We start from the raw sequence: 25,081 nt of genomic DNA on the forward strand, positions 1-25,081 counted from the left end.
GTGCAGCCATCGCAAAAATGGGACAAAGTCTCTCATGAATACGTAAGAATGGTACTCAGTCTGAAACATAGAACTCCAAACTACTTCATCAAATACAGATTGTTTACTTCATGGATTCCACATTTATAGGAAATACAACTTGTAGATACTCCTTGGATTCCAAATTGACAGGAATATGAAAGTAGGCATCCTAGAGATCTACTGAAATTATTCAATCATCCTGGATAGCCTCAAGGACAGTCTTGGATGACTTTGGCATACGCCTCATAAATTTGGTCAGCTCTGAGATACACAGTACTGGCCTCCAACTGCCTGTTTCCTTCGACACTAGGAAGAGACGACTGTAAAACCCTGGAGGTACTTCTCATACAGGTTCAGTGGCTTTTTTTCTATTAGTGCCTGAACTTCTCTTGATCATGGAATTTCTCTGTTGTGCAGGTAAGCTTAAAAAACTACTGGGACTAAGGAAAAAGGTGAACTTCCTGTGAAAGGAATTGCCTAACCTTCCTTCAACACCTTCATAACCCCTGGATCTGTTCTAGAAAAAAACAAATATTTGCTAATTTGGCACTAAATTGGAGGTGACACCTTAGTGCTTAACTTTTCATTATGTCCTTTTCTACTACGGACAAAGGCATTTATATGCTGAAAGGGTCTCCTCTTCTGGGAGAAAGCCCTTCATTGGGCGAGTCGGTAGAGCTTCAGACTGTCACTCGATGGGCCGGAGTTCAATTCCCCCGGCTGGCTGATGATAGAGGAATTTATTTCTGGTGATAGAAATTCATTTCTCGCTATAACGTAGTTCGGATTCCACAATAAGTTGTAGGTCCCGTTGCTAAGTAACCAATTGGTTCTTAGCCACGTAAAATAAGTCTAATCCTTTGGGTCAGCCCTAGGAGAGCTGTTAATCAGCTCAGTGGTCTGGTAAAACTAAGATATACTTATTCTTCTAGGAGAAGGCACAAAAGGAGTCAAAATTCTTCTTGTGGGTCTAGAAACCGGAGATGGAAATAATCCCTCTTGTTTAGAAGTCTTAAATTGAGGCTTAGAAGCACCACAATCAAGTCCTCAGTGTCCTTTTTAGAAACCAAGCTGAAATATCTTTTACAGAAACCAAATCAGAGAGTTTTCTATGGTATAACTTGTCAAAAATTAAGGCTGCTCCTTGACCTGGAGAAACATTCTTGAATAAATTACATAATTCATCCTTCTTCCTAAGGATGACATTATAGAACAAATCTGCAGCTTCTATGATGCAATCATTAGGAGCTTTATTTTATGCACTTACAGAAATCAAGTGTTTCTTGTCCTAAATATTCAAAGTCCAATAGTAAGTGTCTTACCTTAATATTATGAGCTACTGTGTCTGAAGATCGGTCTAGAAAGGACAACATTTTGAAAGAATTAAATATAAAGAATGAAATATTTTAATGAAATGGACCACTTCAGCTGTAGGCTACAAGACCTGATTTGCTGAATAGATTTCCTCTTGGTAGTCTACCAAACTGGCACTCTGAGTAGACACGGAGTCAGAGATAATTTATGTGGTTCCACAGTTTAGAAGTACTTAGCCATTCTTCGACTTCAAAAATGGAGAAAAACAAGGCAGAAGATTTGGTGCTACTAGTTTGCTTTTCAAAAACACACTGGTGGATTACAACCTGTCTGAAACTGACTTGGCCATCACAAGAGACTTTCTTCATGGGCAGCTTTATAAAATCTACTTGAAGGCTGGTCTTTCGTCTCCTTCAGCAAATTTTAAATTTGGCTGTGGGTACACTTCATCACAGAGTTAAATAGGTTGTCTATACACAGACATGAACAGTTTATCTTTGTCTTCTACTTCAACAGTTACTAGTTGTGTTTGCTGTTTCAAAGCCAAAAGAAGTCCCAAATTCACATCAGTCTTTGAAGAAAATATTATTGAATGATCTGTCAACTCCTTAGCCAATATCTCATTGAACAAGAAAAACCTGAAGTTCAGTTATGGAAAAAGAACCATTAAGCAAGATTAAATTTACCTTGTCTCACAGGTTAAGAAAACGCTGATATAAGGCAATGAGAATTCGACACTAAGATGGAGTAACCGCTTGAAAGGGGCCTTACCAATATGCAATATCTTCCACCATCATGTCTGCATTTCCATATCATATGCTCCATAACAGTAAGTGTGGTAAATCTATGGAAAAAACATAATTATTTCTGTCGTAACTGCAATCTTTGACTCTAAAAATATATTGGATTAACTCATTACCTTGGATTATACTCTTCTACACGTCCACGAAGAATATTTGGGCCAAGAAACTGTGCTAGCTGGGTTAAACACTGGCTTGCAGCTGAAGATGTCAAAGCATTCTCACATTCCTGGAATATAAATCAAAATAATTTCAAAACAAGACAAACATTCAATATTAATGTTAAATACAAAATACCAGAAACAAACCAACAAAAGTGGACCTGGACTTTGGATCAGGTAGTAAACGCAATGATGGATGGTACAAAAAATGTATACATACTGTACTTAAATAAATGCACGTCTTGTACTTTTACGTTATCCATCATTGATTTTAATTTTACTTCTGTTTGCTTTCTGCAACAGATAATGAAACTAGTAAAAAATATAAAGGACAGCTTAAAATACCATCCATTTGAATAATAAAATAAGGATATGCAAAAATGTCATATTACCTGTACATAAGGTTAATAGATTTTTCTGTAAAAAATACTATGCTCAAGTTTTAATCTAAGAAACAGAATCAAGTAATAACTTGAGAGGTGCAATGTTGGTCTAAAATGTATTATTAATTGTTTTGAATATTTTTGAGTACTAATAATGTTTACAGCAATACCTCAAGCTTGTGCAATTCGAGAGAGACAAACTTTTCAATGAGCCCTAACTAATTGTCATACACAAGTTTTTCACAGACACACGAACATTTGCGAGTCCTTGAGAAATCCTGCAAAAGTGTTTATCATGTTTTTCACAGACACAAACATTTGCGAGTCCTCGAGAAACCCTGTAAACGTGTTTATGTTTAATTTTTTATGTAATTTATAAGTTTTCAAGCTTTTATGTGTAAATTAAATGAACATTAAATAATAAAAATCATAATTCACTCTCTCACTCTCTCTCTAACTGAGATGAGAGAATTTTTATGGTACATATATATGTTTATTTGTCTTGTATGATAAATGAATGATTTTCCTAATAATAAATACAAATTTTCAAATATTAATAAGATGATTAATATAATGATAATAATAACAATAATAATAATATAGTAATAATAATAATAAAATAATAAAACTGTAATTACAAAATTCGTATGTGATACGTATTTTAAACAAACAAATATCTCTCTCATCTTTTGTTAACTCTTGAAGAGAAGCTCAAATGCAAAGCTGTCAAATATATCAATTCAATATGACAGGAAGGGGGAGTGTTGCCAAGTAGTGGGTTAAAGGATTATCTCTCTCTCTCCCCATAATAATTCATGAGTAACTTCATCTCTCTCTCTCTCTCTCTCTCTCGTTCGTAGTTGGAGCAACCTACATATTGTTTCTCTGTACATCTTTACCTGTACAGTAGATAATTTTAAATTTATCTAATTTTACCTGTACCATCTATGAACTGTAAATGCACCATTCTAAAACGTAGAGACATAGAGCATTTCAGAACAAAGAGAAAGAGACAGAATAAAGTTCTTAAAAAGAAGGTTGAGAATCTTTAAGGTTGAGAAGACTTCTAAAAATAGATCGGTGGAATGGGGAGAGGGAGAAATAGTATACGTAATCTTCACACTCCTATATTTTTACATCAGCCATTATTTCTTTTTTTAAGGGTAATGTGTTAAGCTAACTTTTAAATGAAACTACAGTAACTTTATTTTCATTTAAAAGTTAGCTTAATACTTTGCAAGCATGATTAGGGTCATATTTAGTGTTGAAACTCTAGAGATAAACATTTATTAGAATCTGAGAGACCATGCCAAAGTTACCATGCCGTGAACTAGCGCTAATTTCCCAAACTCTAAACTCCTTCGAGGCTGAGGCCCCTCGAGAAGAAGGTTTGAAGGGGGAATTTATTGTCTGCTATCCTGCATGCTCGAACCCTAAAGTTCATGACACGAGGATGAAGCCTGGTCAAGCAACCGAAGCAGCTGGCAGGCAGTATTGAGACACCTGGGCATCTTGGCACTTTCTCTCTTCCCGTGCCTCTCACCAAGAGAGCACTCGTGATTCATAGAATTCAAGAGATATACGAGACTCCCAAAAATCGGGAGCAGCTGTTTTTGGTTTCCTAAGAAATTGGAAAGAACCTGGCACCGAACCAGTCTTAGACGCAGACTTCTAAGACTGGCAACGAGGGCACGGCCTCTCGTGGCCCCCAAAATGCAAGACCCCAGAGGAGGATGCGAAACGGTCATATGAATGTCACCAGTAGCGACAGAAGCAATCAGGACAGCTGCGGCAGGAGACCAGGAGGACCCGCCCAGAGACTTGTCGTCGAGTCAACAGGAGCAATAACACAGGAAGCACAGCAGGAGCAGACAGACCACAGATACACCATAGGCAGTGCCACAGCAACATGAAGGCCAGCAATGACAGCGATCGATCCACATTGGCGGGAACAGTGTTGGAACAATCCCGACATGGGTCTATGCCATTCCAACCAAGAACAGTGGTCGATCCCGAAGCAAACACTGTATGAATGTTGGGACTCCTTCAGCCAAAGATATCCATATGAATGTTGGGACTCCTTCAGGCAAATATATCCATTTGAATGTCAGGACTCCTTCAGGCAAAGATATCCATATGAATGTCTGGACTCCTTCAGGCAAAGATATCCCAACTGAGATATCCAGCCAACTACTGTACTGCTGCGGCTACGATGCTCACTGTCAACCTGAAAGGAAAATCAAAGATGATTAGTAGAGGGAGACTCCCCTCACTCCGAGGGGAACTGCCCTAAGAAGCGAGAGGAGGCCCCTGAGAAGAGGAGAGAAAGAAGAAGAACCTACAGGGAGAGAAGTCAGGAGGGGAGGCAAACTAAGGGTGCCATGGAAGAGAAACTTATCGACAACGCCTGTAACCTTCCCCCGCCCCCAACTCCAACTCTTCTGAAGCGGGCGGCGAAGAACAACACTCAGCACAAGTAGAAAGGGAGTAGTCCTTGTACACAGAGGGCGTGAGTCCAAGAAGGGGGAGCAAACTTGTTATGTCCCCGATCAATGAAGGGAAGCGAAGTTATTATATTATGTCCCAATCTAATACATCTGAACATACAGGGGAACTCTTCAGAATCTAATTGAAGGGCTTACTAGAAGAGAGGCATTACCACTCGGTTATGCCCCTCTAAATATGCCCTTGGCCGTCAAACCCAAGACACAGACACAAGGGAAAGACGACCTATGCAAGGCTATCACAAATCGTGGGTTTATATATTAATAAATATCAAACACCCGCAATATACAGTACAGGCAGTCCCAAGTTAACGGCAGGGGTTCCGTCCCCGCCTGAGCGCCACTAACCAAAAATCGGCGATAATAGCACCGAAAAACCTGCTCAAAGGGGCCGTTAACTGGACATTGGTGCCATTCACCAGCGACTGGCGCTGAAATCCCCACATAACAGCGCCGTTAACCAGAGGTCAGTGCCGAAAATCTGGTTAATGATGTCGCTAGCCAAGCGCCATAACACCGAAACGCCATTAACCGATGCCACCAGTAAGCAGGGACTGCATGTATATAGAAAAATGCAGAAAGATCCCACCGGGATAAATAAAGAGCTCTACAACAGTCAGGCAAAGAGATCCGATAACATGCCTGCAACGCATGACAGCCGAAAGCAAACTGGAACGTTTACATCCGGGCAGGCGGGTATTCCCGCCTACCTGATGGTAGTTACTGCCTAACCACCTTTTTCAAGAGTTTAACGGCCGTGCCCAGCTTCGCCGTAAGTAATTCCTAATGTAAAGAACCAATGGTTTGTATATCATGTCAGAAGAAATATAAACTACTGTATAATATAACTGATAAGACAGAATATAATGCTGTAACTAGATCATAGTAAAAAAAAATAAGCTCATGTAACATTAATCCTGAAGGTCCAAGTAATTTTATATCCTAATCTTTTGATTTTGGTAGTCTATAAATTAAAGTTACCACATGATTTTATTAGATGAATGGCTGTCTTATGTAATAAATATATTAACTTGATTTAGTAATATGCAGTAATAAAAACAATATTACTATTAGTAAAATTACCTGTTAAAGAAGACTAAAATTTTGTATTAACAATAACTAGTTTAAATTTCAGAACAGGATTTACAGGCACCCTACAGGTGCTAGTTATAGCCCTACAATCGTCCATTTAAATTTACTTTTTAATGAATTGAAACTTGTACTTATTAACCCTTATTGGACAGGAATCAACATATGAGTATCTGTAACAGGTTTTGAGTGATGGATGGGCTAACTCGTATGAGTATTAACATTACACACCATACGATTTGGATGAATTTAGCGGGAAAGATGTTCGTAGCACTTCAATGGTCGATAAATGACTTGTGGGAACTGCGTAGCTCGGCACAGGACAGAGGGGGGATTAGTATGCCTTGAGACTTGATGGGGGAATGTGTTGCCTCACTGTATCCTATGATGTCTTTTTATTTATTTGCTCATAAATATACCCAGGGATTGCTGTTGGTTTTGGTTCTTATCTTTTATGATAGTATGTCAGCTATAACTAATTTTGCAAAGAAAAGTATGTCAGCTATAACTAATTTTGCAAAGAAGATGAAATAGCTGCTTAATGTCTTTAAGAATAGAGTGATGCGAAATGGAAAAGTTATGGGATGAGAAAATGGGCAAGGAATGGTTTGTGGAATGGCTGATGTTTGCAGATGATAGTGCTAATTGGTGAAAGCAAAAGAAAGAAAAAATACAATCAGACTAGTGAAAGAGTTTGCAAGAGGAGAAAGTGGAGAGTAAATGGTAAACAGAAACCAGGAAGAAGCATGAGGAGAAAGTGGAGAGTAAATGGTAAATAGAAACCTGGAAGAAGCATGAGGAGAAAGTGGAGAGTAAATGGTAAATAGAAACCAGGAAGAAGCATGAGGAGAAAGTGGAGAGTAAATGGTAAATAGAAACCAGGAAGAAGCTTGAGGAGAAAGTGGAGAGTAAATGGTAAATAGAAACCAGGAAGAAGCATGAGGAGAAAGTGGAGAGTAAATGGTAAATAGAAACCTGGAAGAAGCATGAGGAGAAAGTGGAGAGTAAATGGAAAATAGAAACCTGGAAGAAGCATGAGGAGAAAGTGGAGAGTAAATGGTAAATAGAAACCAGGAAGAAGCATGAGGAGAAAGTGGAGAGTAAATGGTAAATAGAAACCTGGAAGAAGCATGAGGAGGAAAGTGGAGAGTAAATGGTAAATAGAAACCTGGAAGAAGCATGAGGAGAAAGTGGAGAGTAAATGGTAAATAGAAACCTGGAAGAAGCATGAGGAGAAAGTGGAGAGTAAATGGTAAATAGAAACCTGGAAGAAGCATGAGGAGAAAGTGGAGAGTAAATGGTAAATAGAAACCTGGAAGAAGCATGAGGAGGAAAGTGGAGAGTAAATGGTAAATAGAAACCTGGAAGAAGCATGAGGAGAAAGTGGAGAGTAAATGGTAAATAGAAACCTGGAAGAAGCATGATGAGAAAGTGGAGAGTAAATGGTAAATAGAAACCTGGAAGAAGCATGAGGAGAAAGTGGAGAGTAAATGGTAAATAGAAACCTGGAAGAAGCATGAGGAGAAAGTGGAGAGTAAATGGTAAATAGAAACCAGGAAGAAGCATGAGGAGAAAGTGGAGAGTAAATGATAAATAGAAACCAGGAAGAAGCATGAGGAGAAAGTGGAGAGTAAATGGTAAATAGAAACCAGGAAGAAGCATGAGGAGAAAGTGGAGAGTAAATGGTAAATAGAAACCTGGAAGAAGCATGAGGAGAAAGTGGAGAGTAAATGGTAAAGAAACCTGGAAGAAATGAGGAGAAAGTGGAGAGTAAATGGTAAATAGAAACCAGGAAGAAGCATGAGGAGAAAGTGGAGAGTAAATGGTAAATAGAAACCAGGAAGAAGCATGAGGAGAAGGTGGAGAGTAAATGGTAAATAGAAACCTGGAAGAAGCATGAGGAGAAAGTGGAGAGTAAATGGTAAATAGAAACCAGGAAGAAGCATGAGGAGAAAGTGGAGAGTAAATGGTAAATAGAAACCAGGAAGAAGCATGAGGAGAAAGTGGAGAGTAAATGGTAAATAGAAACCAGGAAGAAGCATGAGGAGAAAGTGGAGAGTAAATGGTAAACAGAAACCAGGAAGAAGCATGAGGAGAAAGTGGAGAGTAAATGGTAAATAGAAACCTGGAAGAAGCTTGAGGAGAAAGTGGAGAGTAAATGGTAAATAGAAACCAGGAAGAAGCATGAGGAGAAAGTGGAGAGTAAATGGTAAATAGAAACCTGGAAGAAGCATGAGGAGAAAGTGGAGAGTAAATGGTAAATAGAAACCAGGAAGAAGCATGAGGAGAAAGTGGAGCGTAAATGGTAAATAGAAGCACTGAATGTTGCAAGGGATGATGGAAGAATCTAAGCAATAAATTTATACAGTTTAAGTACTTGGGAGTAAATAAGTGAGATAATGGTAGGACAAGAAAAAGGGTGAGTCACAGAATACGTGAAGCAAGCCAGGAAGCATGATTTGTGCAAAATATTGGGAAAAAACTTTGTATACCTACAAGAGCCAAGGTTGGAATGAATGACGGGATTTTTGAGCCAACTCTCCTTCATGGAAATGGAGCTAGGTGGCTGAACTAACTTAGATGGCCAAGACCATAGTATCAACTGTATGACATGCTGTACCTAGTTTTTTCCCAATAGTATCAACTGTATGTCATGCTCTACCTAGTTTTTTCCCAATTTCCAAATTTGATAAAGGAAAGGGAAACTCTATGGAATTTGGCAGAAATGTTACATAAATTGAGGATTCTGGTGGAAAATATTGCATAAATTGTGGAAATTCACCAGTCAATATACCCAGCAAAAATCAGAGTGGTGCAATCCAATCTGGCAGGTCTCTATCCTTACCCAGTTGCCAGATGTGTTGTTTATGTATTTTGTTTGCATTCCTTTTTTTGTTAACCTTCATTCTTCATATAATTATTGTTTAATACAAACAAATCAATCTTTCATGTTCAAATGCGAAACTATAAGGAACTGTAGGTGTCTTATGAACATATTTATAAATATGTTTGAAATTGTGTGAACAAAGATTCATTTAAATAATTATGATACATTCGGTACATGTGATCTTTCTTCCATGCATACCTACATGATTTCACTCTGAACTTATACATACAGTAACTTATACATACAGTATAAAGCGTTTTATTCAATAATTCAATTTGGAAATAATACAAACTGGCAACTATTTTATTTTGTTTGGTATGACACAGAGTCACTTATTTTCTTTGTTGTAACTACCGTGTATACCACTTCAACATTTGTTTCCACCATGCAAATGTCACTAACCTAACCAAAGGTACATGTTTTTTTCTCTTCATATTCACTGGTTTAACACTTCAGAACATTTTGTATACTTGTAGAAATTCTTACCTCATATTCTGTCTCTCATAAGCCATTGCCCTTGTTCTCTAACTGACACACAGCTGTGTGGAATTCTTTGAAACGAGTTATAGGTAAGGCAACTTGGATAATAATTAACACCACTAATCCATTCCCATTTCACTTCCCACACAAATGCATTGCTGCCATCAAGCACAGCATTTCCATTGCCATTCTCATAACCAATGTGACTTTTGCTGTTTTGCTTCCAGTACTTCTATATTAGCTTTCAAATCCTCCTTATGCAAAGGTTCGTAACTTTTTCCTTCAACTAAATCTTGTAACTAAGGCCTCTTTCACACCATGCGGTTTGAAACCGTCGCCACCAGCAGTGCAGTACACTCGACTGATAAATCTAATGAAGCTTTCACACCAACATGGTGGTGTTATTTCATTGCCGCGACACCGCTTTGCATGTGCGGAGCCCTACTGGACTAAAGCGGCGCCACACCGTTGGCGGTGACACTCGACTTACATGTCCAATACACCTCTTCACATCACACGGTTTTTATTGTAACCGAGCACTAGTATGCTACTGACCCTCATCATGAACACATGGATAAAGATGATATTGACATTGAATTGCTCATTTCATTAGTTGAAATGAAATCCGTGCTATGGGACAAGCAATTAAAATAATTTAAATGTTGCAATTCGGTTACATCAGCATGGAGAGAAATTTGTTGATCTTTGAATGAAAATCTTTGAAGGCTTGAGCAATAAAGAAAGAATGAATTTGGTGACATTACAAAATCATAAAAAAAAATTGTTTTTGTCACATTTTAGTTCCTCAAAGAGAATAGTAAATGCACCATGCATGTCTCTTTGTGCATTTAGTGGATGCACCCAATGGATTCTGTAGTCTTTTTTTCTTTTTGAAATAGATGTAGTCAAGGCACAACAGCTTCCTCTTCTTATCCATCTTGTGTACTGATTGTACAGTAGTAATAAAAAGTCTCCATGCGGCGATCGCATCACAGATGATAGTCGACCGTGTCACGGCAAATTTAATCACCATCTGATGATGGATACCAGTGTAATATGAGACAAGCACAAGCACAACTAGTGTCTTTCAGTAATTATAAGTAAAAGTATACCAACTCCTTCAACACAAGTTCAACTTATTGTATTGGTATACAAAATCTAGGCATATTTATAGTGAACATGCGAATGCTTTATAAAGTGAACAATATTTGATTTGATGATGGGGAAGGCTAACACATATTACTACACAAGTATAGTCTTATGATGCCAATTGTAAATGTGTGTGTACATTCTACATTGGGTTAAGTGCATGCAAAAGACTAAAGGTTGAAGGTACAGGGGTTAAATGCATGCAAAAGACTAAAGGTTGAAGGTACAGAGGTGAACTGTTTATACAGTGCGCACAGCATAAGAGAAATTGCAAGGGTAAGAAATGTAGTTACATAGGTGGTCAAAAGCTTGGCAGAAGTAACAGGATAGATTAGTATTTTGAGAAGGATTAGTCAAGTGGAAAGAATGGAGGATGACAAAATGGTGTTACAATCTGGAAGTATGAGAGGAGAAATGCCAAAGAAGAGCTGAACAGATGGTGTGACAGGTATTGGAAAAGTGGGGCCTCAACACCCAGTTTGTTCAAGATGGAGAGAGAGTGTGTGTGTGTGTGTGTGTGTGTGTGTGTGTGTGTGTGTGTGTGTGTGTGTGTGTGTGTGTGTGTGTGTGTGTGTGTGTGTGTGGGTCCACACTTGCTGCTAACGAGCCTTTTGTGAAGGTATATGTTGCACCTAACGTAAAAGATTTCTGCACAAGAGGTTCATGCCATTCAAGTATCAAGCTGACAATGCCTGTTGCCTTCTCTTTTCTAACGGTTACCCCATGAAAAACCTTATTGTTGGAAAAAAAAATCCAAAAGCAAAATGCTCTCAAGTTAACAGACCTGTTGTTATAAGAATCTTAACTCAATTTATAACACTGATATGTCAGTGTCTGATTTGTAGACTGAATGAGGTTCATGCACTAGTACCTATGTGCCTACTTCAGTTTTATCATGGGTCATCTGGAGTTAAAACACTGACCAAATATAAGTAATTTAAAACTAAATTACTGACCAAGGCATAGAAAATGGAATCCAGAAAGAGGTGAAGGTGGCTCTTGAAAACTCTCTTGTTTAATCCTTTAGCTAACTGAGGAAGAGTCTTGCACAAGGTTTCAAGCAACGTTACATGAGCTGTGTAATGCTTGTGTTTAACAGCTTCTGCCATAAGGCTCAAGCAACTCACAACTCCTGATGAAGAATCAGGAATGCCAGCCAGTTCACTAGCAAGATACAAAAAACTGAAAGAAAAATTGTTTTAGTTAATTAAGCAAAATTGACATTTTTATAATAAAATAAAGTTTTTATACATACCAAGTAATGACATTATAGTTTCCTCTTGCATGGCAGCTTAAAAAATTTGTGGGTAATGCTTCAAAGTTTAGTGCAGGTGACTGGTCCTGCCCACTAATGGGAATACCAGAACTACTTAGCAGACAACCTCATTCTGTTTATGCCTTATGTCCATCGGAGGGGAGGAGGGTGGGCTCCGATCATATAATTACTTGCTAAGTATATATAAAACTTTACTTTATTATAAAAATGTTGTTTTTATATAAGTAACTTGCCAAGTGATTACAGTAAACTCCCTGTATTTGCGGGGGATGCGTACCGCACCCCCCACAAATAGCTAAAATCTGCAAATACTTAAAACCCCTCAATTAACACTTAGAACTACCTATTTTCATAGTTTAAACACAAAAAACCCTCTAAAAATGCTCATACCTGAGTATTTTAATAGTTTTATCACAAAAAGTGCATTTAGTCAAGAAAATGATATGAAAATACAGTAATTAGTGAATATTTCTTAGTGAAAAATACTGCGACCGTGAGTGGCCGAATTTTCCACGAATAACAGGTAGAGAAATCCGTGAATAGTGAGACTGAAATATGGGGGTTTACTGTACATAGCTGATTCCCACATTGACAGGAGGTGGGATACATGGACATATTCTGCTCCAAAACATTAAGTCATGTAATGAATTTGAAATGGAAAAAGTTGCTAGCATTGAATACAATGCTTGTAGTTCCTTATTAGTTAAGAAAGCCTACAGTAGGAAATTGCCTCTGGTTGGTGCTCAACTTAACCTGTAGCGGCATGGTGGTAAAGCCGTGGAATGTCTCTACCTAAGTGGGAGCCTTGTAACTGAAGGCTAGCAAAACCTCAAAAAAGTCCCCTTGCCCTGGGGGCAGTACCACAATAAAAAACAACCAGATAACACTTTCACCTGCCCTGAAATAAGGACCACAACCCATCCAATGAGAGTGATGGGTGCTCCAGGTACATTGTAACCCCCGCCTCTCACAAAACTCGGCACCTTACTACAAGGTGAAGAGATAGTAGGAGTAAATCCTATGCTTCCTTCCACGATGCCAAGTCAGTTACTAATAATCGCAATAATAGCAAGGTACTGCAAAAAATTTTGACACATTTAAACTTTTCTGAAGAGGTGAGAAGCAAAAATTTATTACACTTCCAGTAAGTCGATTGTAGGATGGATGTAAGGGGTGTATGTGCATGAAGGCTAATGAGGTACAAGTTGTTCTGACGTCTTTAGCTTTCACTTAAAAGCAGGCCCAATGCTCTCCTGAAACTAAGAATGGTCTCATAGACCAAGTCCATATATGAAGAAGAACAATGTGTTCTTAGAGGGTGAAAAAGGGTCCTTGTCAGAACACTAAAGGTTATGAATGGCTCTGTTCTTCCAAACCTGCTTGGGTAACACTGTACCTGAAAACTCCAACAGAATAAAGAGCTTCCTACTCTTCCCTAGAGCCAAGGATGTGGGGAGATTTAGTGCCAGACGATCAGAAGCTGGCACCAGGCGCTGGGTTTACTGAGCTGGCGCCAGGATGTAGGTGGTACCAGCTGATCAGGCTGCCAGATAACTAATCGGTTGGGAGCTGGCAGGCACTCCTAGGAGCTCAGGGCAGAGCTGGCACCAGGCGAGCTGGAAGTCAGGCAAGGTAAAGGCTCGGGATGGAGGGTGCTCCTGGGAGCCCGGAGCACTGTCCCCAGCTGTCAAGACAGTCTTCTTTTCCAGTAAGTTCTTGAGAGAGAGAGAGAGAGAGAGAGAGAGAGAGAGAGAGAGAATGGATCCAGGTCATGGAAGGGTCCTTGTTCTCGGTAAAAGAAAAAAAAAAAGTACATGAGCAAACCACGTTACTGAGTCAGATGTAGCTCAATACCCCTAAAAAGGAGGAACATGAGAAATTCTATATCCTCTCCGATAAGAAAGGCAATGCTGCCACTGAGTCATACGTGTCTCAGAAGAAGAAACTTAGAGTCTGAGACACCCGATTCAGAACATCGTTCACTTAGATTGGGAGACTGAGCTAGAAGATGATGTCTGCATTTTTTAAATGTTTCCTGTAGTACCTCTGAAAAACCCCTCCTTCCTGACTAGCACCTAGGCAGCCCAAAGCCTGTCCGCGTGAGAGCATATCACCCTTGGTGGCGTCTCTTGAAGTGAGGTTGTTCGAGAAGAAAAGAATAGTTGAAGGATTCTTGGAAAGTCCACCAATCGACTGTAGCAATTCAGGAACCATAAATTATGGTTCAGAACCGGGCTACGAGGAACGTCATAACGTTCTGACTAGCCTGAGAAAGTTCAGCCCTTCCCTGACCATGTCGAACGGTGGAAGAGCTTAGAGTTCCAGGTTGGAATAATCTTGCAGTATGGTGTCTGTTGCCCATACTAGAAGATTTCTTTAAGGTGGCAGACTGTCAAGGTCAGCCTGCCCCATAAAAGCACATAGCCCGACAGCTCAGGGGATTCAGGTCAACTTGGGAGGGGATTCAAGGTCCACTTGGGAGTAAGTGAGTTTCTGACGGCTCAGTTCATCCACCAGAAATTCCAGTTGGACTAGAAAAAACTCGATTTATCGTCCACAGAAAAACCCTCTTGTCACTTGGTGGTGAGTGCTAATGTAAAAAAAAAAGTTAGGACTGTGGTCTTGTCTCAAGGAATACCACAGTCTAGGAGTTTAGCAAGGGTCAAGAAGAACTGAAGCCTTAAGGGAATGGCTTTCAGCTCTCTGGCATATATGTGAAGGTTCATTCTCGAGCAGGCTCCCTCTACTAGAACAAGGAGCGAGAAGCAGTCTAAGACTAGTCTCATGATGAGGGCTTCTTTCGAAAGTCTAAATTCGGACAGATACTACCAAAGCTGTGACTGAAAACCGGGTCTTTGGGAAAAAACAGCTGAGTCCGGTTCTGATTCCTTGTCCCTATTGGTCTTGTGGGACAGGCTGAAGTTCAAGATCAGAAAAGAAGGCAAAAGCAAGCGGAATGAGGGCTCAAGAGAAGTCTGATGCAGATGTTGAAGCCTAAATTCCCGCAATGGAAGATCCTGTCTCATAGGACGGGTCTGAGGTATCTTTCGGAGTCTGTATGTGGACATGAAATGAAGTATCCTGCATATCCAGGAACTCCACCCAACCACCCTGGAGAATGGATGACAGGACTGTTCAGTTGGTCTCTGCAAGTGAACAAACTTGTAGAACCTCATGCAGACTTGCAGACAAATAAATGGACTAGCTGCCGACTCTGCTGATACTTTACAGCCACGGATACATGACCATCATGGCGGGATCGACTTCTTAACATGATAATGCCTTGCGTGGACTCAATGACACCTCGTACAGACTGACAACATATGTGCAACTGTACTTGGCTAAAAACTAATATCTGACACGCTTATAGGAACTTGGAAAGTCCGTAAGATACACAAAAGCCTGGCCATAGGATAACAATGGTCTTGAACAAAACCAGGAGTGACGACTTCTGCTGCAGTCAAACACACTGCTCTAAAAGAAAAAATCCGTGAAAAAGAATTAGGTGTTCAATGGCATGAGCCTAGCATGGCTGGATAGTGCTGAGCACTCTGGAACAGGTGTCAGGTGCTCAGGATTCAGTGCCAGGTGCCAGAAAGCTGGTGCCAGGAGGTCTGAAGTTGATTCAGGCGCTCAGGAACAGGTGCTGCTAGTGAGAGGGTTCATGGTGCTTCTCTTCTGCTTGGAGCCCAAGAAAAGTTTTTCTACAAAAGAATGCTGAGGAGGGAAGATATTGTCACTCCAAAGGAAAAACGGCTCAAGGATTAGACATATGCCGTCTGAGAATAGCTGTGATTCTCTTGGTAGACAGCTGAAGGCGAAGAAAAGAGGGCTGACAGCGACTGTGTGTTTCTCCCAGTAGAAAAAATAAGGGACCCAAAGCTCCCTTCTTGCGATCCCAACGGAGGAGTGGAAAACTCAAAAAACTAACTCAACCGTCCTTATCTGCATAGGACAGGACTAAGAGGCCAGATGAAGCGATGTCTCTCGGTAACACTTGCGATTCTCCTACCTTGTTGGCCCCTGCTCCTGATGTCAGTCAAGAAAAACCTTTACTTCCAAAACTTGACGAGAATTTCAGTCGGGAGGACTAAGTCTGTCTAAGCACAGAGGGAGGGAGGAAAAGACAAAAAACACTTGTCTTGCTCCCTTAAAACCAAAGTCAGACTCCTAACTCCCTGTAGGGGTGATAGCTTTCTTCAACAAGCTCATAAATTCGTACACAAAAGTCCCTGTCCGCAAAGGACAGTGCTCTGAGACACTAACTGATGTCACAAAGGGAGCAACTTGGCTCGTCTGGAACTTCTAGGCGAAGGTGGAACAGACCCCTGGTGATCAGACTCTAATGTCGATCACTTGAAGACTGAAGCTTGGCGTTCAATTGGAAATTGCGCTCACAAAAGAATGACATATGTTCTTAGAAGAGACAGGTGCCAGACACATGAGAGCTGGTGCTGGGAGCTCTATATGTGCTAATGGGTGCTATCTGGTGCTCTGGCGCTAGTGGGCACTATTGGACTCAGACAAAGATGGATGCTCGGATGCTGCTGGTCTGTTGGATGCCAAATACTGGCATTCCACCACTCGAAGTTCAGGAGACAAAAGCTCAAGACTGTCCCAGATATTATAAGAAGAGTGTGGACTACACTCCTGCTCCCTCAGACATTTACAGGAGAGAGGTGAAGTGCAAAATCATCTGACAGTGCCTCTTCAATGGCTGAGATTCACCACTGGAGTATCATTAGGGAAGCACATACCTATGGATGCCTTTCCCATGGCTGCCTGTCAATACTTGCGGACAACAGGCTCGACTAAGGGGCAGCTACCCAGGGAAAACCCCTTTGGACTCCCAAGGACTGACAGTATGCCTCCTCCCAGGTTTAGGGGAGTCTGACAGGGACTGGGTGTAGGAGATCCAAAGAAGTTGGATAGCCACCCTACTCACTGCACATCCAGTAAGACGCCTTTCCAGTGGCTGTCTGTCGACACCTGGGATCAGCAACAGGCTCAACTGAGGGGCCAACTACCCAGGGAACTTCTCACCAGGCTCCATTGGACTTTCAGTATGACTTCTCCCAGGTTTAGGGGAGTATGACAGTGACTGAAGTCTAGGAGAACTGGCAGGCCGGATAATCACCTCCTCCACTGCACAACACGTCACATTCACAGGGTTAATTTCTGTTAACCATACATACACAAGACTGGCAAAGGCACGGGAAGGAGGCAAGGGAGCCAGGCACAGGAGCAAGTGGAGAAAAATCATACATACACAAGACTGGAAAGGCAAGGGAAGGAGGCAAGTGGAGAAAAATCATACATACACAAGACCAGGCAAGGAGCCAGGCACAGGAGCAAGTGGAGAAAAATCATACATACACAAGACTGGCAAAGGCACGGGAAGGAGGCAAGGGAGCCAGGCACAGGAGCAAGTGGAGAAAAATCATACATACACAAGACTGGCAAAGGCACGGGAAGGAGGCAAGGGAGCCAGGCACAGGAGCAAGTGGAGAAAAATCATACAGGCACGGGAAGGAGGACTGGCAAAGGCACGGGAAGGAGGCAAGGGAGCCAGGCACAGGAGCAAGTGGAGAAAAATAACAAAGGCCAGAAGGAAAGAAAACTGACACCGGGAGAGAGTTGGGATAATACATCAATGAAATCTGGTCTCCGACTGGCAAATTTAAGAACAAAGCTGCCATTGGCACTCGGTGTTTACTCGAGCGCCGGCAGAAACAGAATGAGGTTGTCTGCTAAGTAATGCCTGGTATTCACGTTAGTGGGCGGGACCAGTCTCCTGCACTAAACCTTAAAGCATTACCCGCACATATTTTAATTTAAGCTGCCGTGCAAGAGGAAACTAGAGCTATGTAATTGCTTGGTGAGTTACTTACATAAAACATTTAGCTATAATACAAAACCTGAAATCCTGATCAAACTTGAGGTAAAAAATTAAAATCACCCACCCACCATTAGTAGTGTCTGCTTTAGATAAGCAAAAAGGAAATAAGTCCCACCAAAACTGTGAATTTATGGCACTCAGTAAGTCATCTTTGGGAGGGAGTAATTAAGTATAACAACCATATCAGCAAGCTACTTACCCAAACAAATCAATATATAAATAAACACTACAAACAACTAAAGACCTTAGGGGTATCTGCAACATTCTAAGTAACACTTCAATGGTAGCTTATGCTCACCTACCACATGCTTTAATCTTATAAGCAAAACTTACTATTTCCTGGAATTCAGTGTTCATGAACTGGTACTCAATCATTTAGCTATTAAGGGGTGTACCAAAACCATAAGACCAAATTGTAAAGTATGTTAACACTGAACTTAAGAGTCAAAGGGATTTGCTTCAAACTTTCATTTTTAGTTTTATACCTCTTGCCCTGAATTTTGTAAAACCACTTCTTAGGCTAATGCTTTTACTCTGATTACTCACATTTCACATATCAATTTTGCAGCAAGCCAAACTTGGCCTTGTTGAATACTATTAACAGTAGTGTTTGTAAGAAATTATAATCATATAGGAGCCCTAAACTTAAAAAGACCTCTTACTTAACTTTCTTACTCATCAGCTACTATATTACTGTAAGCTTGTTTTTAGAAGTGATGCACTTTACAGACAAATCTCTTGAAATGAATAAGTTTAAAGTACAAGTTAACTAAAGCTAGATACTGAGAAAACTGATGGCTGTAAGCAATACTGTAAGGACTTGTTTCCCATATTTTACTGCTTATAAAAACCAGATAACCCCCAAAAATTTGATAAGCCAGTGGGCTACATAACATCAGGTAATTTCCAGAAAAAGTCATCTCTCCCTATAATATGTGAGTCAGTGGGTGGGTAAACAATTTCCATTAAAGAGCTTTGATCATGTAAGTTCAAATATATCTTCTTCATGGTTTGAAGTGACCTATCTCATCCAAGTAAAAAAAGTTGGCGCTAACACAAATTTACAGATACTGCTACGATACACAATGTACATTATTCTTAGAGAAACATACCCATCTGCTCTTTCCCAAAGTTGTGGAGGACGACGAAATTTGCAATCGCTACATCCACCTGCACCACGTCCCATCTTTGGGGCCAAAGATCCACATGAATACATCTGAAAAGCAATTACAAAATTTTTATCCTAAACACTGTATAAACAAAACTACTTTGTTGTCTAGTTTAACCCTTTCGCTGTGACAAGATCAGGTCCTGCTAATTGTGTAACTGACCAATTTTCTTCCTTTCATATTTGTACTTTGATTCTTTGTTATTTTCATTACTGTTTTATAATATTACACTACTATTAAATTTTGTTATAATGTTTCATTATAGCACATTTTAGCAATGGTAACATATGCACAATATATGTAATTATTCAAATACTGAATTACAAAGCTTTTATTGGTGATTCATTTCAGTGTGATACCTATCAACGCATGCAGTAAAGTAACACTATTTTTGTTATTCAGTCTGAAAAACTATCTTACAAACCTTGAACTCTTGCTCTTGGCCAAAAATTTCATCTGGAAAAACCTCACAAAAAAAAATTAAAAACAGACTTGGCATTCTGTAGAAAATGTGAATTTATTACCTCCAATAAAAGTTTCAGACCACATTTTAGGAACTGAATCTTCAATGCTCTTCCAATTGCAAATTGTATCACATTTTCTTTGTTTACTCACACCACCTCTGGGGTTTGAAAATTCTGCTTCCTCCTCTGTCATATACTCTGATTCATGATCATCTCTGATAATACCTGAAGTAAAAAAATTGTCTACGGTAGGTTTGTCTATGACTACAATATAATAAACATCACCATATTCAGTGCTGTCACTATCAGAGCTCTCCTGTCAGTTGGAAATCAAATGTTGCCACCTTGTTGCTAGAATATAGACTAAGGATCCTTAAAATATCACGAGAAACGTGTTACTATTATGAGCTGCCTAATTAGAACCAAAAGAATGATGACTAAGAAGATCAGTCCCACATCATGCATGCGAGTTTTTGATGGCTGAGGAGATCAGCACCATGCAGCGAAAGGGTTAACTACGCACAATGACTGTTATCACTTCTAAGCATGGTGAAACTAGGCATAGTTACTAATACAGGCAGTCCCGGTTAACGGCGGGGGTTCCGTTCTGACAGTGTGATGATAACCAAAAATCACTGATAACTGAACATTGGCGATTATTGGCACTTATCAGCACTGATTTTCAGTTATTGGCGCCTCTGTTAGGTATGTATCGGCACTAATGCCCAATTATCAGCGCTGATAAGCGGAAATTGGCAATTCTTGGCGCTGAAAATTGCAGATTTTCATGGCTAGAAAAGCCCCGTAAAACTGGATCAACAATAATCGAGCCTGCAGATAATGATAGGCTGCCTGTACTACATTAACAAAATCTCCAATACTAAAATATGAAAATGGCTAATGCAATTTAAAAATCCACTTCCTCTATCAGGATTCCAACATTTTAATTCTTACTGTTATTATGGTTGTGACCTGGTCCTAATTCTATCTTAATTTCAGCCCCCCCAAAAAATCCTTCACTTCTAGTGAAAAGATTATAATGATAAAGATATGAGATTTGTGAACTGTTTTAATAAAGACCAAAGTGTAAATTCAATTCAAATTCAATATATATACAGTACAGTATACCAAATACAACAATTTTTTCAAGTAAATTGTATTTTTCCTAACTATACAAACCTAAGGTCCTTTACATTAGGAATTACTTCAGTGCAGCTGGAAACGGCTGTTGAAAAACAAGGTGGTTAGGCAGTTAACTACCATCCGGAAGGCGGGAGTCCCGCCTGCCCAGATGTAAACGTTCCAATTTGCCTTTTGGCCCAGGTGTCAGATTGAGGGGTGGCATGAGGTGGGCATGAAAATGTAATGTAAAGGACCTCAGGTTTGTATAGTTAGGAAAAATATAATTTACTTAGAAAAATGTTATTTGTTCCAACATGATATGCAAACCATCGGTCCTTTACATTGGGAAGACTCGCTGGTTGGCGGGAGGAATCTGAGTGAGTCTCTATGAACTGACCAGAGTTCGCCACACCTGGGGTTCCCTTCCTGGTCGACAGAGCGAGGAAGGGAAAAACTGCCTCTGACAAATTGATTGGGTCACGGGAAATGCAAGATCAACTGTCAGACTTCTGGGCCTTTTCGTAAGAATGAGGAAGACATCATTTCATACAAAATAGGCTAGGATGAACCTTAAAAAGTTGGCAACAGTAAGGCAAATACAAGTATCGGGTTTGTCTTATTGTCATGATCTCCTTCCTCCCCTTGCTAGAGGAAGGAACGGGTTTGCTTCTATGATCCAGAAAGGAAATAGAACGGAAGCTCGTAGTTTATGTCTACCTTCATCGACCGCCAGATCCAGCATGTAACAGCTTGAATCCACTCTCTGCCCACAGGAAGAGTGCCAGGAAGAAGAGAAGACGGAGAGGCCAGTCACTCCCACACATTCTCGCATCCACAACTGCACATCTTAGGCAGGATGCAACCCTGTCTTGTTAGAGGAGCCGGGTAAGCTACACAACTTGTTGAGCAGCCACCACAAGTCCCAAGGAAAAGGTGTCCAAGGACTTGTGGGCAATATTCCAAAGGTAGAAAAAAATGAAGGTGGTCTGTTGAGACCACACCCCCACTTTCAATACCTGAGGAACCAGAAGGTTCTCCAGGAATGTGAGGGTCAGACCAATGCTCCGGACTTTGTGAGCTCTTGGACAGAAGGTACCGATGTTGTCTTCTCCAGTAGCAGAGTATGCTCTCCTAATTGTCTAACGAAGCCAGAAAGAAATTGTGTTCTTGGACACCTCTTTCTTGGTCGAGCCAGCGCAAACGAAGTCGTCAGGCCAGAGATGGTGAGTTCTCTTCAGATAGCGCCGCAGCACTCTAACAGGACACAGTACCATCTCATCTGGGTCATTACCTGCGAAGTCCACTAGGGAGGGAATCAACGACAGTCAGGGCAGAGAGGGAAGAAACACGTCTGCACCGCACAACAGCCAAAAGCAAATTGGAATGTTTACATCCAGGCAGGCGGGACTTCCGCCTCCCGGACGGTATTTAACTGCCTAACCACCTTGTTTGAAAGTTCAACGGCCGTTTTCGGCTGTGCTGCAAGTAATTCCTAATGTAAAGGACTGATGGTTTGCATATCATGTCAGAACAATTTGAGAATTTCCTTTTACTCTTGGTAATTTCCTTTTACTTTGGTAAGCATGGTTACGAGAGAGAGACAAATATTTTGTTTAGGTTTCACCCTGGTTAAGCTATTTGAAAATAAATAGCTTAACCAGAACACTGAGTTAACATTCTTAACTCTCATAGGGCTGACCTGAAGAGTTTGCTCTTTATAATTATATTAAATCTTTTTTAATATATTGTAACTTTTTAATAATTGGATATAGTTCTAAAAATTATGGGGATTCTAACAGAATTTCTGTCAAAATATTTGTTCAAATACTTTCCTGGTTAAAAATGGGACATCCAAAGAGATATTGTTCATTTAAAGTTATTCTGCATTCAGCAACTGGGTTGTGTAGGTTATTCATCTAATGCCCATGGGTCAAAAAAGTGTCACCAACTCAAAGGCATGATAATATTACTTAATGTGGTGTTCCTTTAGGTAAAAGCACCATATGGATAGAATTCACTCGTGTCCATCTAATTCCCTAATTCATGTTGTTTGTGTGTGCTGTGCTGTTTTATTGTTTTCAAATTAATAAGGCACAAGGTATCCCTCCAACATAGCTAAATACTATACAATTAAGATTTATCAGTCTGTTTAAAGCAAATTTGAAAAGTGTTCTTACCAGGCACTAGAGGCAGCGTAATGCTCTACCTTTAGTACTTTCTCTAATACCTGTAATTCTTGATATTAAATAATTCCTTTAGTACTTTCTCTGATACCTGTAATTCTTGATATTAAATAATTCAAAAAAAAATATGACTCCAAATTATTTTTTCAATTATACATAGAAATTCCACAGGATTTCTCTATGTAATGAAAAATATACTTTAGAGTCCTTTTCTTTTGAATAATTTGCTGTCAAGAATTCAGGTATCAGAAATGGTACCATAGGTAGAGCATTACATTACCTCTTGAACCTGGTAAGAACACTTCAAATTTGCTTTAACAGACTGATAAATCTTAATTGTATAGCACTTAATTTTCATATGTTGATGAAGAAAATATTGAGTAAGCCAAAGATTTTTTCTCTTTTTCAACTCTGCTGGTCAAAAAATGAAGAATTATTTAAATGCATGAACCAAACATACCAATTTTCTATAAAACAAATCCTTACTTGTTTGTTGGTGTGAAGATCCATATCATTGTCTCTTTTCCGTTTAACAACACCATATGTGGCACCACCACTTTCCAGATCACCATAACGCTCGCACTCAGAAGGCTGGTTATCTACACCTAGAAGTAAAAAGTTTTATAACCATGAGACATACATCATGAACTGTTTGCAAGGTAATCACATAATCTATAATCTATTAACATTACAGATCATTAAAGGACAGACTACTAATCTCGTCCAACTTAAAGGAACTTTTAAAAGATTAAAATGTACTGATACTCTGGCTACTCAAGCAGTTACTTTCTCTTTACCATAATGCAGCTTCTCACTCATATTGCAATGTATGCATGAGGCTGAATTCCAGCAAACTAAGACTCCATTCATTACCTGATCTCGTACTGCACATATGCTCCATTAATCTCATCACATAGGTGATTACTGTAACAAACCTGGAATTTCTGACAGAATTTGGTTTTACCTCTGACTCATAACACTTGTACTTGAAAAATATATCATCTAAACCCCCAGAATACTAAGCAATGTTATCACGCTTTCTGTCTCTATAGTGTCTTGCTCCTGATAATTTTTTAAAAAAGATTTCTCCCATTAGTAACTGTACTAGCACAGGTATTTAATGCCTGTACCTCAGCCTGTTGAAACAGGCTTCCATAAGACCCCTTTCAGGTTTACGACAGCACCTTTAGTAAGCTGGTCTATCCTTTAGTTATCCTAAAATCCAGTTATTTAAAGAAATGGAATAAGGCTCTACAGGCATTAGGCGACTGGTTTGTGACAAACCAGTACAGGCAGTCCCCAAGTAACAGCAGGAGGTTCTGTTCCGACAATGTGACGATAAGCGAAAATTGCCGATAACCGAAAATCGCAGCGCTTACTGGCACCGATAACCAAGTATTGGTGCCAATGACCGGAGACTAGCACCTCTGTTAGGTATATATCGAGGCCAATACCGAATTGTTGGCGCCGATAAGCGGTAGTTGTCACATATCGGAGCCAAAAATTGCCGATTTTTGTTGCCAGGCAAGCACCGAAAAACCAGATCGCCGATAACTGGGGACTGCCTTACAAGTAAAATTTTGTTAGAACTTTCACCTATTTCTCATGAACAGCAGAGACCTGGGCCACTGGGTCACTCATATTTCCACACAGACAGTGTCACTGGAGGGGTTAAAAGCCCTCATATCAAACTTCCACAGCAAAAACATGGTTTCTACAAAGGAAAAGGCTATATTTTAATCACCTGGCTTAGGTAATTTTTTTGCATCTGAAGGCCTGCATTTATGTAACACAGTAAGTAGGTACTGAAGTATACCTTGATATTATACCTCAGGAATGAGGGGAAAAAATGTCAGGATGTCCATGCATCATATGACAGTGTTAATTTTCCCCTAACCAGAAGACAAAGAAGTAGCAATCATCTTTAGCTTTAATCTGTAAGAATCAAGTTCCAATCCAAAGGACTGCTTTATAGTTATAGTCAATGCCTTGTGGCATTAGTGCAGTACCCCTGGGTAAAGCTGTCACAACCAGTCTCATTTGTAAGTTTCCAACATTTTGGTCTCTTCTTTCATACCCAGCAGCTCAGAAGACTGGTGCTCTATGGTATCCACAAAATGACTGAGAGGTTACATCTTTCAGAAATCTCGTAGGTTCAGGCTTGTAAAAAAAAAAACAAA

The 25,081-nt window shown here is 39.9% G+C and overlaps 1 protein-coding gene and 1 long non-coding RNA gene across 6 annotated transcripts in view; one reads left to right on the forward strand and one right to left on the reverse strand.

The window, feature by feature from the left end:
• Positions 1 to 25,081, forward strand: part of LOC136831432 (uncharacterized) — a 108,475-nt gene that overhangs the window by 46,823 nt on the left and 36,571 nt on the right. The window lies entirely within an intron of this gene.
• Positions 1 to 25,081, reverse strand: part of LOC136831429 (uncharacterized) — a 148,424-nt gene that overhangs the window by 12,957 nt on the left and 110,386 nt on the right. For all 5 annotated transcript variants that reach the window (XM_067091884.1, XM_067091882.1, XM_067091880.1 and 2 more), the window contains 4 exons: positions 23,388 to 23,506; positions 19,076 to 19,179; positions 11,745 to 11,970; positions 2,255 to 2,364 (listed from right to left, as the gene is read on the reverse strand). In XM_067091884.1, the coding sequence (XP_066947985.1) occupies positions 2,255 to 2,364; positions 11,745 to 11,970; positions 19,076 to 19,179; positions 23,388 to 23,506 (559 nt within the window). The remainder of the gene's footprint in view (positions 1 to 2,254; positions 2,365 to 11,744; positions 11,971 to 19,075; positions 19,180 to 23,387; positions 23,507 to 25,081) is intronic.

This window comes from Macrobrachium rosenbergii, chromosome 48 (assembly GCF_040412425.1).
Source record: "Macrobrachium rosenbergii isolate ZJJX-2024 chromosome 48, ASM4041242v1, whole genome shotgun sequence".
Classification (NCBI taxonomy): Eukaryota; Metazoa; Arthropoda; class Malacostraca; order Decapoda; family Palaemonidae; genus Macrobrachium; species Macrobrachium rosenbergii.